This window comes from Neodiprion lecontei, chromosome 6, assembly GCF_021901455.1.
Source record: "Neodiprion lecontei isolate iyNeoLeco1 chromosome 6, iyNeoLeco1.1, whole genome shotgun sequence".
Classification (NCBI taxonomy): Eukaryota; Metazoa; Arthropoda; class Insecta; order Hymenoptera; family Diprionidae; genus Neodiprion; species Neodiprion lecontei.
The window spans coordinates 8,033,006-8,047,099 of NC_060265.1; the positions used below are offsets into that span (position 1 = coordinate 8,033,006).

Consider the following 14,094-nt stretch of genomic DNA (forward strand, 5'->3'; position numbering starts at 1 on the left):
TTTTTTTCATCTACCACTAACACTCATCGAGGACTCGTTGGAAAAAATTATCGGACATATGGACGATGTTATCCAACGAAATGCACATCCATCGAACAAGGATTCCGACATTCAAGAGTACATATAATCTCTATTTTACACTGAGTTTTTGATAAATTTGTATTGCGATGAAACACCAATAGAATGCCAAGGGTTCTTCATCATTAGAAACTTCGTGCATATATTAATTTTAATTTACTATTTACAAGACACAATCATAATTCTCATGCACACAGTACACGCATGATATAATCTTACACGGAATTCCTTAAGTACTAGTCAACAACGATACTATACTCTTAGGGAGTGACATGCTAACATAGGACAGTAAATAAACAATTACAAAGGTGTTGTGAATTTGTCTTCGACCTGTCGAGTGTAAAAAATGTTCGGTAGAAGGAGATCGGGTAATTATTGTAATTATCATTTGTTGGATATCAAAAGCGATCTAACAATAAGTTAATGGTGATCAAACTCTCCTGGTACATAAGCACTCTTCCAAATATCAGCCAAGCAGACGGAGCTGTGAAATCGGTAGAACATCGTCAGCGGTATGGTCATATGCTTGAGGATAGTCCAAAGAGTAAGTCCGTAAAAATCGTATCTGTCGTCCTGCTTGCTCGTCGACTTGATTTCGAATGTCTCGATGATCCAGAGAGCAACGTTGCAGATGATCAAGAACGTGATCAACTCTCGACCGGGCCTCTTGCTGCGCAGCTTCTTCGTGTTCGAGCAACGTCTGAGACCGTCGATGATCAGGGGGGTTTGAATCATGATCTGAATCATCTGGAGAAAGCAGAATCGAGTTATGAAATTTGCGATAATTATCGTATCAGAAGCGTCAAACTCACCCCTATTATAAGTGTGCATATTTTCAACCAGTCCTGTTTCTGCACCGCCGGTACGATGCTGAACAAGGCGTACAAGAAAAACGCCGGCACAGCTATGAACAGCAGGATATCGTCCAGCAGGGACACGGGGTGATGATTCACGTCCAGTTGCTTTATCTGATGGTAGGCAAGGAGGGCCGTGACGGTCATTATCGAGAGCAAAACCAGCTCCGTCACACTGTTAATCGTCTTCCCGACTTGTATGTACTGCCTGCAACGTACCAGGAATGTTTACTCGCGCTGGAGTCCGCGTTCACCGCTCGATTAACTCGAATGAAAATGCACGGATCCGTAAATCCGTGATATACTCACGAGTCGCTGAATGCTACGAAAAATAGTATTATCGATACTATAGAAAATACGAGCACCAACAATCCCGCGAATAGGCCTCTGTTGGCATGGTGGCAATCCGCGTGCACGATTATGTTGCTCCCGGCCGAGGGTCCGGCCAAAGGAGGACAAGGTACACCATCGGCGGAACTTCCACCGCCTCGTTTACAGTTCCCAATGTTGTCCCAAATTACGTATAATACACCGACTAGAAATCAATGACGATGGTATCATGATCTGTTGACTCGCAAGAAAAGTACCTCAAGTGTAAATGTATCAAAAAACCGGTAGACTTTTATTTTTCTACGCGGTAATGGAGCCGTTTAAACGGTAAAAACCGCCCCCAGAACTTGGCCCCAAAAATCAATTTTCTTAGTACGCTCTGACAAAACCAATTCGACATTATTTTATTGTACATAGTTTTTTTTCTCAGGGGTGGCATCGCTTATTTTTTCGTTTTTACCTCTTAAACGGCCGAACTGGCACGTTAAAAATACGCGCGTGGTCTTTTCTGACGTATTAAACCTTGTCACAAAATACAGAAAAACCGCAAGGCATATCCCGGGTATTTTTCTTGTCAGAGTCCTCGAGGTGCAAGGAATCTACATTGAAAAATGCGTCCGTTATGACGAATGATGCGGCTTACCGATGAGAATACTGTACTCTATGGTGAAGGGGTATAGGTACGGAGAAAACCATTCGTAGATTGTGTTAAGCCCCGTCTGGTGACATTCGTTGGTGAAATAGCTTCCGTTCAAGAATTTTATCAAATCTTTCGCTCCCCTCTGCTGGTAGGAGGTTAACGGCAGGGCGACGGAAGCCTCGCCGTCCTCAGTTATGAGGGCTGTTACTTCGGATGTGTCTTCCTCGGTTTCCTGATAAAAAGGTGTTCGATACAGAGGATTATCTCGGCTGTATTACCATTCGCAATTATTATTCTCCGGTCAGAATAACGCGAAGGATAAAGCAAGTTGAATGCTTACCGCGTCAGCAGCGTTCGCGTGTCTCGACAACGAATCGGTGCTCTCCCTGAATATTGCCCATATCCAAAAGCATAGGCTAGTCGCTATCGTGTGCATAATCAATATCCTTGCAAGCTCCTTGCAGTGGTTGATAATCACCTGAAATATCACATAAGCGTTGAGGAAAATTCTCTACGGATTTTTCAGCTCCCTTGATTATTACGAGGAGACTCGATTTTTTTACAATGGGATAAAATGCAGGTAACTAAAATAAAATATCAAACGAGAGTTCAGAGAATGTAAAGTAAATAAAAACAATAAAAAAAAAAACACTCAGGAAACATCGCACAGAATTTCTTGAGTAATTTGTCGAAACAATTTAAAGGATTTTAGTTAAAATTTGAACGCAGGACACAGAATAATCGATAACTTCGGAATATTTCAAATCGTTTTAGCGACTTTGAAAGAGGGAAAGAGGAAGTTTAGAAAAAGATATATTCTGCACACTTTGGCACACAAATCTACGAAAATTGGTGAGAGAGAATTTAACTCCGAAGGATACAAGGTGAAATTGTTTCTGAGGTTAATATTATTATAAGCAATCGTTGTCGTATATACACCGAGGGGATAAATGCGCGAATTACAATGAAAGAATTGGAGATGAAAATTCGCTTGCGCATATTTGCGTTTAATTCGCATTGGTGTACGTGAGTTCAAAACACGATGTGCTATGCTGAGTAATCTATTTATACATAGATAATTGGGCTTGGTTCGATGTGTGCAGCGACTGGAATAGTGCGAAATCAGTTGCATTTAGCAAAATTACAGCCGGTACTACGGGCTTATATATTTTCATGAATATTATATTTCGAGGCAATCACACTCACGGTGAAATAATAATATACTAACCGGTGAGTAAAACGAGTCGTATATGAGGTATTCCAAAAACGACCAGTTTCAATCCACGTTATTTATAATTTTATCGGATTTTTATTAGATAATACTAACATCTCTAAAACATTTAATTAGTGTTCGTTAAATTTTTTTTTTTTTATGGGGTCAATTTTTAGTTACAAATAATCGAACCTTGTTTAAAATTCTCAACAAATTATAAAACATCTGATTTTCTGTTCCAATTATTTTACGATTGATTTCATGATGGAACGAATTTTCCGAGGATTTTTAAAAAGATGCAACATTAGGAGGATTTGGATATTCATACTCAAAAGTGATTGAATACAACGAATAGAATAATAATGAAGTTCTCGAGCTTCTACCGATCACCTAAAAAATTTTAAATTGATTGATTTTCTATGGAATATCCGATATGCAGGCCAATAGAGAGACATTTTTCGAATTGCGACTTGTAAGCTTATCCTAAAGCGTCGAAATTGCAGACTATCATTGGGAAACTGTTAATAAATTTTTCAAACATCAACAATATACTTACGTTTGAATATTTATAGATGAAGAACAATAGGAAGAACGAATAAGTAGGGTATAAGATGTCGAAAGTAAGGGCAACGGCACTGAAGCACGCGTAGAATTCTTCGGACGTGAGAAACAAGATCTGGAATTCCAATTAGAACGGGTTTCATCGTGGAATCAATGTAATTTCAAAAAGAAAAGAAAATAAACGAGAACAACTTAAGAATTTGCACCTCCTCCGTACCTCGTAAAAAAGTATTAATCCACTATGTATTAAATGACCAAAACAGAAAATTGTTGCACCAACTCGCAAGTAAATACTGCCAGCATGTCTCCCTAATGCAAAGCAAAATGCATGATTCGGTGCTGGGATGTTGTTCATATTCAGATCCACCGAGTTGACGTCATCTGAAATTAGATGATCTTCAATTTCCTTTTATTTTTCCTACCCTGTTGCCACATTTTAATCCAAATTATTTCCGGATTTTGAATATCGAGGAAACAGTGGTTGATGTATTGTTGTTTAATAAGTGTAATGAATTATTAATCAATTCATCATAGAATATTGAACCATGGTTAGGGCTTAGAATCAACAGTACGTCATTGTGCGTACGTGAATAATTATTTATTTTTGCCAATTTTGAAATCTATTATTTCTACTGATCAAACACGAAATGAAAAACGAGTATAAGTCTGTAGAAAATGTAATAACGGTTGGCATCAAATTATTGAGCAGTCGAAATGCAGCTGCTTATAAATAATATTATCAATCACACTAGGAGAAGAAAAGCTAATAATTTATAATTGGTTTAAAACTATTCACGGATGAAAATCTGCTTTTATCAATCCTGAATATTGACAATGATTGACCAGGTGTACGATTATCGATCGAGGCGTATCTAAAGATCTTACGATTAGTATACACGAGATACTATAGATTGAAGATGCAATTTGAGTAAAAAAAAATTATAATCATTACCAGCTGTAAAAATATAAATCAAATTTCAATAAATTATAGAACGTGATGTAATCGAGTGGCAATCAGTGACAGAGAATATTTATACTCGGTCCTTGTTTATAATTGATCGCACGTCATCCCATCGCATTAACACAATCTTACCTTCTTTATCGTAATTTGTCGTGGCTTTGAAATATTTTTTTCCTTTACTGACGTAGAACCGTATGTCAAAGAACAGATAAATCAGGTACAAGAATCCGACGAGGACCAAGTACAGATTAAATGCCTGAAAGAAAAATACGACGTGAAAACAGGTCGGAAACTAATACGATGGATGAGAGTTCACATATGTTTTGGCAAACTTTTGATGTGTGTGAAAAAACGAAGTTCAATAATTAGTTTATCGAACAATTTGTAACGGCGGAAAAACCTGAATTGGAACATAGTTAATTGCCGGCAAAATGTATCAAGCTATTGGTACGTAATTATTGGAAATCCATTAACGAGCGAATAATTGCAGGAAATACGATATTCCGAGATACAAAAAAGTCCAAAGTAAAACGTGTAATAATTCTATATTCATAATTTGTTAATAAAGGGTGAACTTATCGCGTTGGATAGAGTCGTATGTGCGTGTAACTCACCGAAGCCAGCCAAGAATTTTCGTTCAAAAGGTCTGCGATGTAAATAACCAAGGCCAATGGGATCAATATAACTGCGTAAATACAGGACAGTACCACCGAGACAGTAGTTCTGTGGTAAGAGAATAAAGAGTAAAATTAATGAAAATTCAGCACGATTTTCACGGTAGAAAATGTGCACCTCAAGTTTGTAATCATCATTCAAGCTTACGGCTATATTACGAGTTTACCCGAGAGTGTGTCTATAGCGTGCAGATCAGTCACCGCAAAGAGTACCGTTTAAACGTGAAATGAGAAAAATGAGAGAAATAAAAATTGAATAGATGTTTTGCAATTATTAGCAAACAAGATATAAAATATTACAAAATATCAGTCGATACTGCAACGCTGTACCGTGTATAAAATCCCACCGCGGTCTCTGGTTTCGACAGCCGCGAAAGTTTGAAGTATCGTTAGTTCCCAACCCGTAAATACGCGTTATTTATTATCTTCGAGGTTTCCTCATTTCCTTTATTATTATCATTATCCCTCAGGATGCAGAACTGTTGCTTGTTCGATCGCACTTTTCAATACACGACAATACAAACGTCGGGAACATGTACAAAAGAGAATAAAAAATAAACAAATGCATGTACATACATCCATGCATAACTGACATAAATTCTATCAAGAAATTCTACTATTCAGCGATATAACAAATGCGGCAACTGATTTTCCTCTAAAATATGTACCTTGGGTGTAATTCTTGAAATTTGATTTCACATCAGGCATAATAATGATAATCTGATGTGTTTCTGAAAAGTTAAAAACGGTGCTGCAGCGACGATAATTATGGTCGTCATTTTATCGCGAGTTCGAAAATCGCTGCGGGGTAATCGAATGCCGTAATCAGCCGTTTCACTAACACCGTTTCATTTGCTTGTATGCTAATTTACGCACAAATGAATATGTATCTCCGGGCAATGATCGATCTTTGCGCGTAATTGTCACTTTGCCAAAGGTGAGTTTCATCTTAATCTTGATATTACTCAGGATGTTATTCACTACGTCATACGCAGATAAGATATGCAACACGTGTATCGTTACTTCACCTGAACTTTTGTGCTTTTTCATCGCACGAAGATGGCGGTGGATGATGTCCGGGTGTGCTAACAGCTTCGCTATGCAAACTTGCCGAGCTGTTAAAGTCTCTGCTGAGTCCGGGCGACTTCAAGGAGTGGATTTCGGTCCCACGACCTTTACTTCCGATCCCATAACTGACAACGCTTGGGGCTGAAAACAAGGTTTTCCTTTTGCCGCGGTGGGAGAAACTTTTGTTTGTTTTTATTACGGAGGTTGATGGACCAAAAATTCATACTTTTTATTAACTTTATTAGAGTTTGATCGTGCATTGAGTAGTTATGTACGAAGATCGTTTCGTGAATAGAAAATACTGAAATTACAGACCAGAGCTTAGATATCGATTCTTCATTTAAAATTTCGTTAAAGTGGTGAATAGTGTAATAGGTTCGTTCCTTTTCTCTCTACGATGACTCATTTTATTCAAAAGACTATTTCCTACAAATTCAGGAAAACACTTTTTTATCATGTTGGAACCGTCAGACATTTCATTTTACACTATTGCAATGATACCTATTACGATCAGAAGATGACAAAATTGAATTCGCTATTAAAAACAATAGAAATTTGTTCCGACTATTAATAAAAGGTATCGATTTTCGGCCAATCGACCTGTTAAGAACAAGGTGAGCTTTATATAGTAACAAGAAAACCCTGCAAGCGGCATCGTTGTGGAGGTTGCAATTCCAGCGAAGAGGACTACATGAATATAACGTAAAAGAAACTATACCGAGATGTAACGATCTGATACGAAATGGGCCAAAGTCCGGAAGATTCAAGGCTTGGAACTTACGTCGTGTGTAATATTCGTTGGGAATGTCTGTAACCGATGAGAAATTCGGACTTCCGGATTCCTGTGTCATGTCCCTCAGGGCACCCGGAGGCAGCACCAGCTGCAGTACCATGCTGCCATTACTGCTTCCCTGTGTAAACGGTCATTTTCTATTGTATACTTTTTATTTGTGATTGCAGAAGATATCCGGAGATGATTTGAGGCGAAAATTAATTTTTTTTTTTTACAATCCTCGAGATTTTCATGCATTGAGAGATATTCCAAATACGATCCGACATGGAAGACGGTCGTAAACGATGAAATCATTTTTTCTTGTTCCAAAATCAGTTTTTGCAAGCGATAGAATATCTTTGAAATCAAGTAAAGGCAGACTCCTTTTTATTCGCTGATTCAAATCATTCGTTAAACAATTTACGTTTTTTACAACTTGGTATACGATCGAATTTATCTTATTTTATACGGTTTAGAGCTATCGGAGTGTGGTTGGATGAAAATTTATATAATACATCGTAACTACTTCTCACGCGATAGGGAAATTACTTTTTATATGCATAGGCGTGCTTTTTTTAGTATGTATAATTAGCTTGTAACAATTATTACGTGGGGAGAAAGCGCGCGGATAGTTTAAACATCAAAACTTGGTTTAAAGACTGACTTATCGTAGAAGGATATACCTGCCAAGTTTTTACAAGTTAAAAACAATCCGTTAACCGAGAGCATTCAACCGGATAAATCCCCATTCTCTCATTTTTATCGAAAAACTACCGAGTAAGCCGACGAAAATTGTGCGTGGTTTTTACGTTAAGCGAATCACCGGCTCCGAAACCCAGTTTCGTTCCCATCGATTCTGGGACATTATGAAAAAAGACAGAAGAAAATTAGATCATGTTCTAATTTCATTTTTAACATTCTATTGCAGACGAAAATTCAGCCGGAGTTTCGACAACCTCAACGCTCAATTACAAATAATGAATCATCGATTCAGGTTATGGAAACTTGGAATTTTCAAGCCACATCAGTTTTACCCCACTGTCCGATATTCGTTCGTTACTTGTGTGATTCACCGCCTCTGATTTGTGCTCACCGTAATATTCGACTGCAATAAAAGTTTAGAAAGGTTCCAAGATTGGGCAAAGAATCCCTAGAATCAGTCCTGGACATAGCCTGATTTTGAAACCAAATAAAAAGCCCGAAACGACAAGTCAGAATAATAACTCGATGTTTTGACATGCCTCGCGAACCTTTTTCTGCCACTATTACCGACAACGCAACTCCCTATAATTACAATAAATTTCTTGTTCGAAAAAAGATTCAAATGTGCAAACCACCTGAATGGCAAAAGAGAAAACTGAACGAAGGTCGTAATTCATCAGTTTCTTGTGCTCGGTTAGTAACATTCGAAAGTAGTTCACATCATGCACTCATCCTCCGGTCAAGGAGTTCGAAAACTAAAAATTTTCAAACACAATCGATCGCTCTAGGTGTAAAAATACGTCTAGCTTGTGCATTTGACGAAAGAAACGAGCTGCAAAGGACAATTATCCGCAAGTGTAAATTGCGTAACGGGTTGTGCTGCCAGTTTGTGCATATAATTGTCCGTGTATTTTTAGTAGAATATTTCCGAGGAGTAGAAAGTCCCCCAGGATGCGCTCCACTTCGCTGCGAGGCGTTGAAGCGCGAAATGTAACAAGAGGCACGCTTCAGGGCAACGGGCAGCGGGTGTCCGATACCGAAAGTAGATGACTGCACCGCCAACGAAACCCACGTAAATATAACTATCGATACCCGCCTCGATTCTGCTTCGTCGCGCGGATTTTAATTACTTCAATTTTCGCGACACGACGCGCGGAGCTCGCTTCAAAGACGAAATTGACGATTCGTGGATAATTAACGGGCAGGCAGGCATCGTGTCGGGGATTAGGTACCCTCTCCACTCAACCAGTCATACACGAGCTAATGAAAACAGGCTTGCATTTTGGGGACGACTAGAACAAAAAAAAAAAACCAAAAACAACCTGCGAGGACAGGATCTACTCGTCTATAAAATCGTTCTCCTCGTCTGATCGTTTCACCGCGCATGATTATTCATTATTCCCGGTATCCTCGAACCGGAAACTGGAACGGCAGTTTCCTCGCCATTAACTTACGCGATTTCAATAAACTTGTCAAAAAAAAATAAAAAATAAATAAAAATATTCAATCAATTTTTCCTCACCGGCGAATGAAATCGGTGACACTGACGTGTCGATAAATCGACGCTTTCTCTGAACTTTGTTAAGGATTGTTTAAACTATTTGTAAATCTAGTAAACTTACAACGCGTCATCACCGAGGCCAGCATCCTTCCGCAACTTTGAGCCAACTTTCCTTGTGCAAGTAAATGCCGATCGCGTTATGCAAAGATTAAACGACACTTTCAACACTTCCTTACATACAAACTGATTACATCAATGTTCTTTTTTCGCATCTAAAACTTTGAGATATGTTTTGTTGGTAAGCGTAGTTTTGTGTGAGACTACACTTCGTTCACTGGAGGTTCAAGAATACCAACTGTTAATAATTGTCCGATAATTTGGCGATACTTGGATCGTTTCCAGGAATGGACCATTGCAGATCAAAGACCAAACCGCACTGACCGAAGCGTTCGACTAGAACTAAGATAGTCTCATGTTTGCGGCTTTCGCTGCCCTGACTTTCGCTTCGAGTAGAACATTGGTGATTCTCAATTACCGATAGAAACGAAACACAAGCAGCAATGTCGCTTTGTTGGAATTAGCGCAATTGTGAGTACACTTGTAGTCGTCTTTTACTTGACTGCTTAATTCTTTCACAAGGTGTTCGCTGTTCTCTGTGTCAACATATTCCGTGAAACACGTAACCCTGAACCCTGCGTAAAATCAATTCGTTCGAATTAAGTGCATCGGTTTTTCACACCTCTTCTCGCGCTGAGAAAAAATGTATACTTAAAGATAAGGAGCGGGAGAAAAAGAGACAAGCAAAGAGAGGGGGGGGGGGGGGGGGGGGGGGTAGGGGGGTGAGAGAGGTAGGAAGATTTCTTGACAGCAAATTCTAGTTTCAAAGCAATTCAACTTTCCCTACATACATTTTTCTTTAACTCAAAAGCTAACGAGAATATCGACTCGTGAAACTTCATTTGCCGACATAAGTAGGTTCGGCCTCGTCGCCTTTACTTTGGAAAACAAGTGACGCTGTAATTCCACTTCCGTTTTTTTTTCTTTCCCTTCATTTTCTCCTCGTCCCTGTATTATGTTCGCTTTAAATAGTACCTAAACCTAGTCAAGATTTTTGAACGATAGAAAGACGCGGAGTCCGTGATCAGACTTTGGGTTAACGATCACGAGAATGAACGTTCAGCTGATCGTTATCGATTGATAGTAATAGCAATAATAATAATTATAGGTATAATTATCCCGATGAGCGGAAATGCGAAGAAATCAAAATATACGATGTTTATCGGTACGACGCAGGTTCATCTGTACGCGATAAAGTCGCACATACCGCGAACCTGTTATCTGACCAGCGATCGCTCTTAATCTAATTTACAGATTGAATCAAGGCAACTGTATAAATCGGTTTTTAATCCTATCTTAATTCTGCCGCCTCGATGTTCGCCGCATGCGTCACTTATATTTATTAATGTCTCCTGCGGGACGGAAACAATGCATTTGTCAACTTTGAGTAATCGAGGAAATTACGGATTCGCTCACGTGAACGAAGATTCAAGCCGTCTGGAATTTGTCTTTTTCGTTCATCAATCACGGTTGATTATACGATGACATGTGGTTGTTCGAAAAGAATAACGAACTAACAAAACTTCCGTCATCGCAATTTTTCAATTCCGTTCGAAATTTTCAAGCGAGAAAAATGACGTCGTAGAATTATTTTCACGATCTTAAACTAATTCACCGCAATTTACCGCTTAACGTTCTATCTATTCTAAAAGTCATGCAGTCTTGTAGTTAAATCACGAATTCGCACATCATTTATAAATGACTTTGACTTACGTTGGGTTGGGAACTGATTCTATCCAAGGTGATACTTCTGTGACTGGCATTATCAAGATGTAGACTAGCCGGTCTTTTTGGAGTCCTGTAGCCCGACTGACCAGAGTCCAATCTGCGTCTGTTGAGTCTTGGATCGGAGCCGCCGTTGCTACGAAGACTCTGTACAGAATTTCAAAATTGCACGAAGTTGCTTATTTTTGGAATAATTTCAGTCCAATTGCAGAACAATTTTAGCCCACCTGGCTGTTCACCCTCGGAATTGTCGGACCGAATGTATCATCCTCTTCGGAATGAAAAGCCGGATTGTATTTCCCAGCGTCTCTCGTCGGGTCCTGATCGACATTAGGAGAATTCAACCTTCCGTCGTCGCTATTTTTGTACACATTTTCCGGCAATGCGTACTGGGAAGCGGTTCTGGAATGAAAATATGTTTTTGAGAAATACACGCCCTGTTTTGCATACCTCGTTGATTCCTTTATCATTTGATCAACGGAACAACAGCAGACAAAATTCACTGGCCTCGTAACACGTTCTGACATTTCGCAAATTGCTCGGTAGCGAAATTGCTCGTGTCGGTTTTCTTGGATTTCGAAAGAAAGGTGTCACCTCACGATAAAGAAAATACATTTTACCTATATTTCACGTCAAGGCGTTTACGACGATTTTTCTTTTTTTGTTTCTATATGATAAAAAGAGTGAATTCTTGAATTCCGTTGCTTTCCTTGCGGTAAATAGCATCGAATCTCAACTTCAAGACGCAATGTGTACTGACCTCAGATACGGTTGCTTGAAAACAGGTTCGGGAGAATTCCGTTTCGGTGTTTCATCGGGGTCTCGTTGCGGTTCCATCGACAAGTTGTCCATTTCGGTGTTAACCAAATTGGCTTCTGAGCTGCGGTCGCCGAAGTTCTCAACCGATGTATCGTCACTCGGAGTAGCGCAAAATCTGCACAATCCAACAAAGGGATCAATGAATCGTAGAAGAGGAACGCGAGTTGCAGTCTGTATAAACACGTCAAGGCCCCGCGAATTTCGACGAGGGATAAATGATGTTACAGAATGTCACACGCGGATACGTGTATACGTTATTTTTTTTTCGGGAGGTATTCTTTTTTAATTTTTGCACAAAGTAATTGCCGCGCGACGAGACAAAGCACGTCGTCGCAATTAGAATGGTTCGTCAGAGAGTCATTTACGTCTTGAGAATTTCCACTTGCCTTCCGGCCACGAATCCCTCGTAATCGGGTTCCGGTTCCGAGGGTCGATACACACCCCGATTGATCATCGGGTTATATTCTTAACGAAGAAACGAAAATTGGCCTGCTCGCGATTACAACTGAGGCGAATTAATTCGGACCTTCGAGTTTTCGCGCAATATCAAGCCGCATGCCCGAATTGGTTTTGGTGAAAATTGCGTAGACGAAAAACTCGGGAATCCTTTGCAACAGTGAGGAGAGCCAGACGAGCGGAAGCCGTGAGTCGGTTAATCAGATCCGAGTCAAAATGAACTTAGAAACGACGACAAACGGCTGTCTTGACGGGATCTTTTACCAACTTGTGAATTAGCCAAACCGATGAGCCCAATTTTGCCAACGCCAATTCTCGCTACCGCAAATCTCATTAAACCTTATCGCGAAGTTATTAATCCGGTAAATCGCACGGATTATAATTGCCTCGAAACGTGACGCGATAACAATTTGTTTTAGGGAATATTTCTGCGTGTATCACATGCAGTTACAACCATCGAATTCTCATTCATAAATTTCCAACTATGTGTGGATGTTTCTCATCAAAGTCCAAAATTTCAATTAGGATTTTAACAAAATTTTTTGTACCAAGCTGATTATTTTTTATCGCAGAAATTCGAAGTTTTACTAAATCAGGTCTATTTATGGTCTTCCATATTTTTATTTATAACATATAGAAAAATAAGTTTGAAATAAATTATAAAGTGAGGGAATAACTTCTTTCGTCTTGCCGTTTTTTTTTTCGCTAGACATCGGTTGATAATTAACAAACAAGCTACATAAGCTGAAGAAAAATAACAGAGATGTCTAAACGACAGTTTTATACAAAGTTATGAAGATTTAGTATTGCTTTTTTGCACAAACTCATTTCAGTGTTGGAAAGAAACCGTCATATTGACACATTAGAAGCGTTGCCAGGTTATAAAAACTTAAGATTCCGTTCACAAATCTCATTCAATGCGATCATGAATGGAATATTCTTAACACGGTGTGGGAATGATTTTATTTTTCGGGACATGTATTTCAATTGATTATCCGTTTTCTGCATTTGCCGTAGTGCAATAAAAGTCAATAACTTGCATTTAAATAAAAACGTTACATCGATAATAAATGCATGTGACTCAGAGCTAATGACTAGGGACTCGAATTTCGAAATTCGATGAGAAATACCCGTCTTTAGTTACACGCACCCGTTCACCGTTCTGTCGTTCAAAAGATACAATAATTAGCAGTGCTCACTTCCAGCAGAATAGATCGCTCCTTTGCAAGTTGATTAAAGAAAACCACCGAGCACTTCACTTGACGCGCGAATTTCGTGTCCCGGAGGGTCGTCTGCGTCAAGATTGGCAAAAGTACTCTGCAGACAGTGCCAAAATGATTTAAACCTCTGGACGATTGTAAATTAGACAGATCAATCAGCGGACGATTCAAGATTCGCAAAGAGATATGATCTACAATCATCGTTCCGAGAGTTCAGAATATGATTTATCGCTATAAGCTTTTTCCAATTTTCTCACTTGCAAGATCGGTTTCTTATCTCCGCTAAATATTAATTTGCGATCAGAATTTCCGGGTATTTGTTTCACGGATTAACTCGAGGTGAGCCAGCCCTCGCATTAATACTGATCGAAAACCACACGAAATGATTTTTCACTCCCGACTA

General features: G+C 39.2%; 1 protein-coding gene across 3 annotated transcripts; it reads right to left on the bottom strand.

Annotated features, from left to right (window-relative positions):
- Positions 1–211: 211 nt before the first annotated feature.
- Positions 212–13,765, bottom strand: LOC107219749 (proton channel OtopLc). Of its 3 annotated transcripts, none has more exons than XM_046743172.1 (15): positions 13,671–13,765; positions 11,957–12,130; positions 11,424–11,598; positions 11,185–11,343; positions 7,161–7,290; positions 6,340–6,520; positions 5,252–5,360; positions 4,770–4,893; positions 3,894–4,057; positions 3,672–3,791; positions 2,243–2,380; positions 1,906–2,134; positions 1,242–1,467; positions 891–1,140; positions 212–825 (listed from the first exon to the last, which is right to left on the bottom strand). In XM_046743172.1, the coding sequence occupies exons 2-15, from the start codon at positions 12,046–12,048 to the stop codon at positions 499–501; spliced, it is 2,424 nt and encodes an 807-aa protein (XP_046599128.1). In that variant the 5' UTR covers positions 12,049–12,130; positions 13,671–13,765; the 3' UTR covers positions 212–498. The 3 variants fall into 3 exon arrangements, with proteins under 3 accessions (XP_046599128.1, XP_046599127.1, XP_046599126.1); XM_046743171.1 differs by having other exon boundaries at positions 13,622–13,765; XM_046743170.1 differs by lacking the exon at positions 13,671–13,765 and adding an exon at positions 12,402–12,714.
- Between the last annotated feature and the right edge of the window lie 329 nt (positions 13,766–14,094).

Bases quoted from the DNA above. Each gene is read 5' to 3' on its own strand.
- LOC107219749 (XM_046743170.1), bottom strand. From the start codon at position 12,469: ATGATCAATCGGGGTGTGTATCGACCCTCGGAACCGGAACCCGATTAC. The intron at 11,344-11,423 runs GTGGGCTAAAAT...AATTCTGTACAG, and splicing joins TTCCGAGGGTGAACAGCCAG to AGTCTTCGTAGCAACGGCGG. The intron at 3,792-3,893 runs GTACGGAGGAGG...TTGGAATTCCAG, and splicing joins GATTAATACTTTTTTACGAG to ATCTTGTTTCTCACGTCCGA.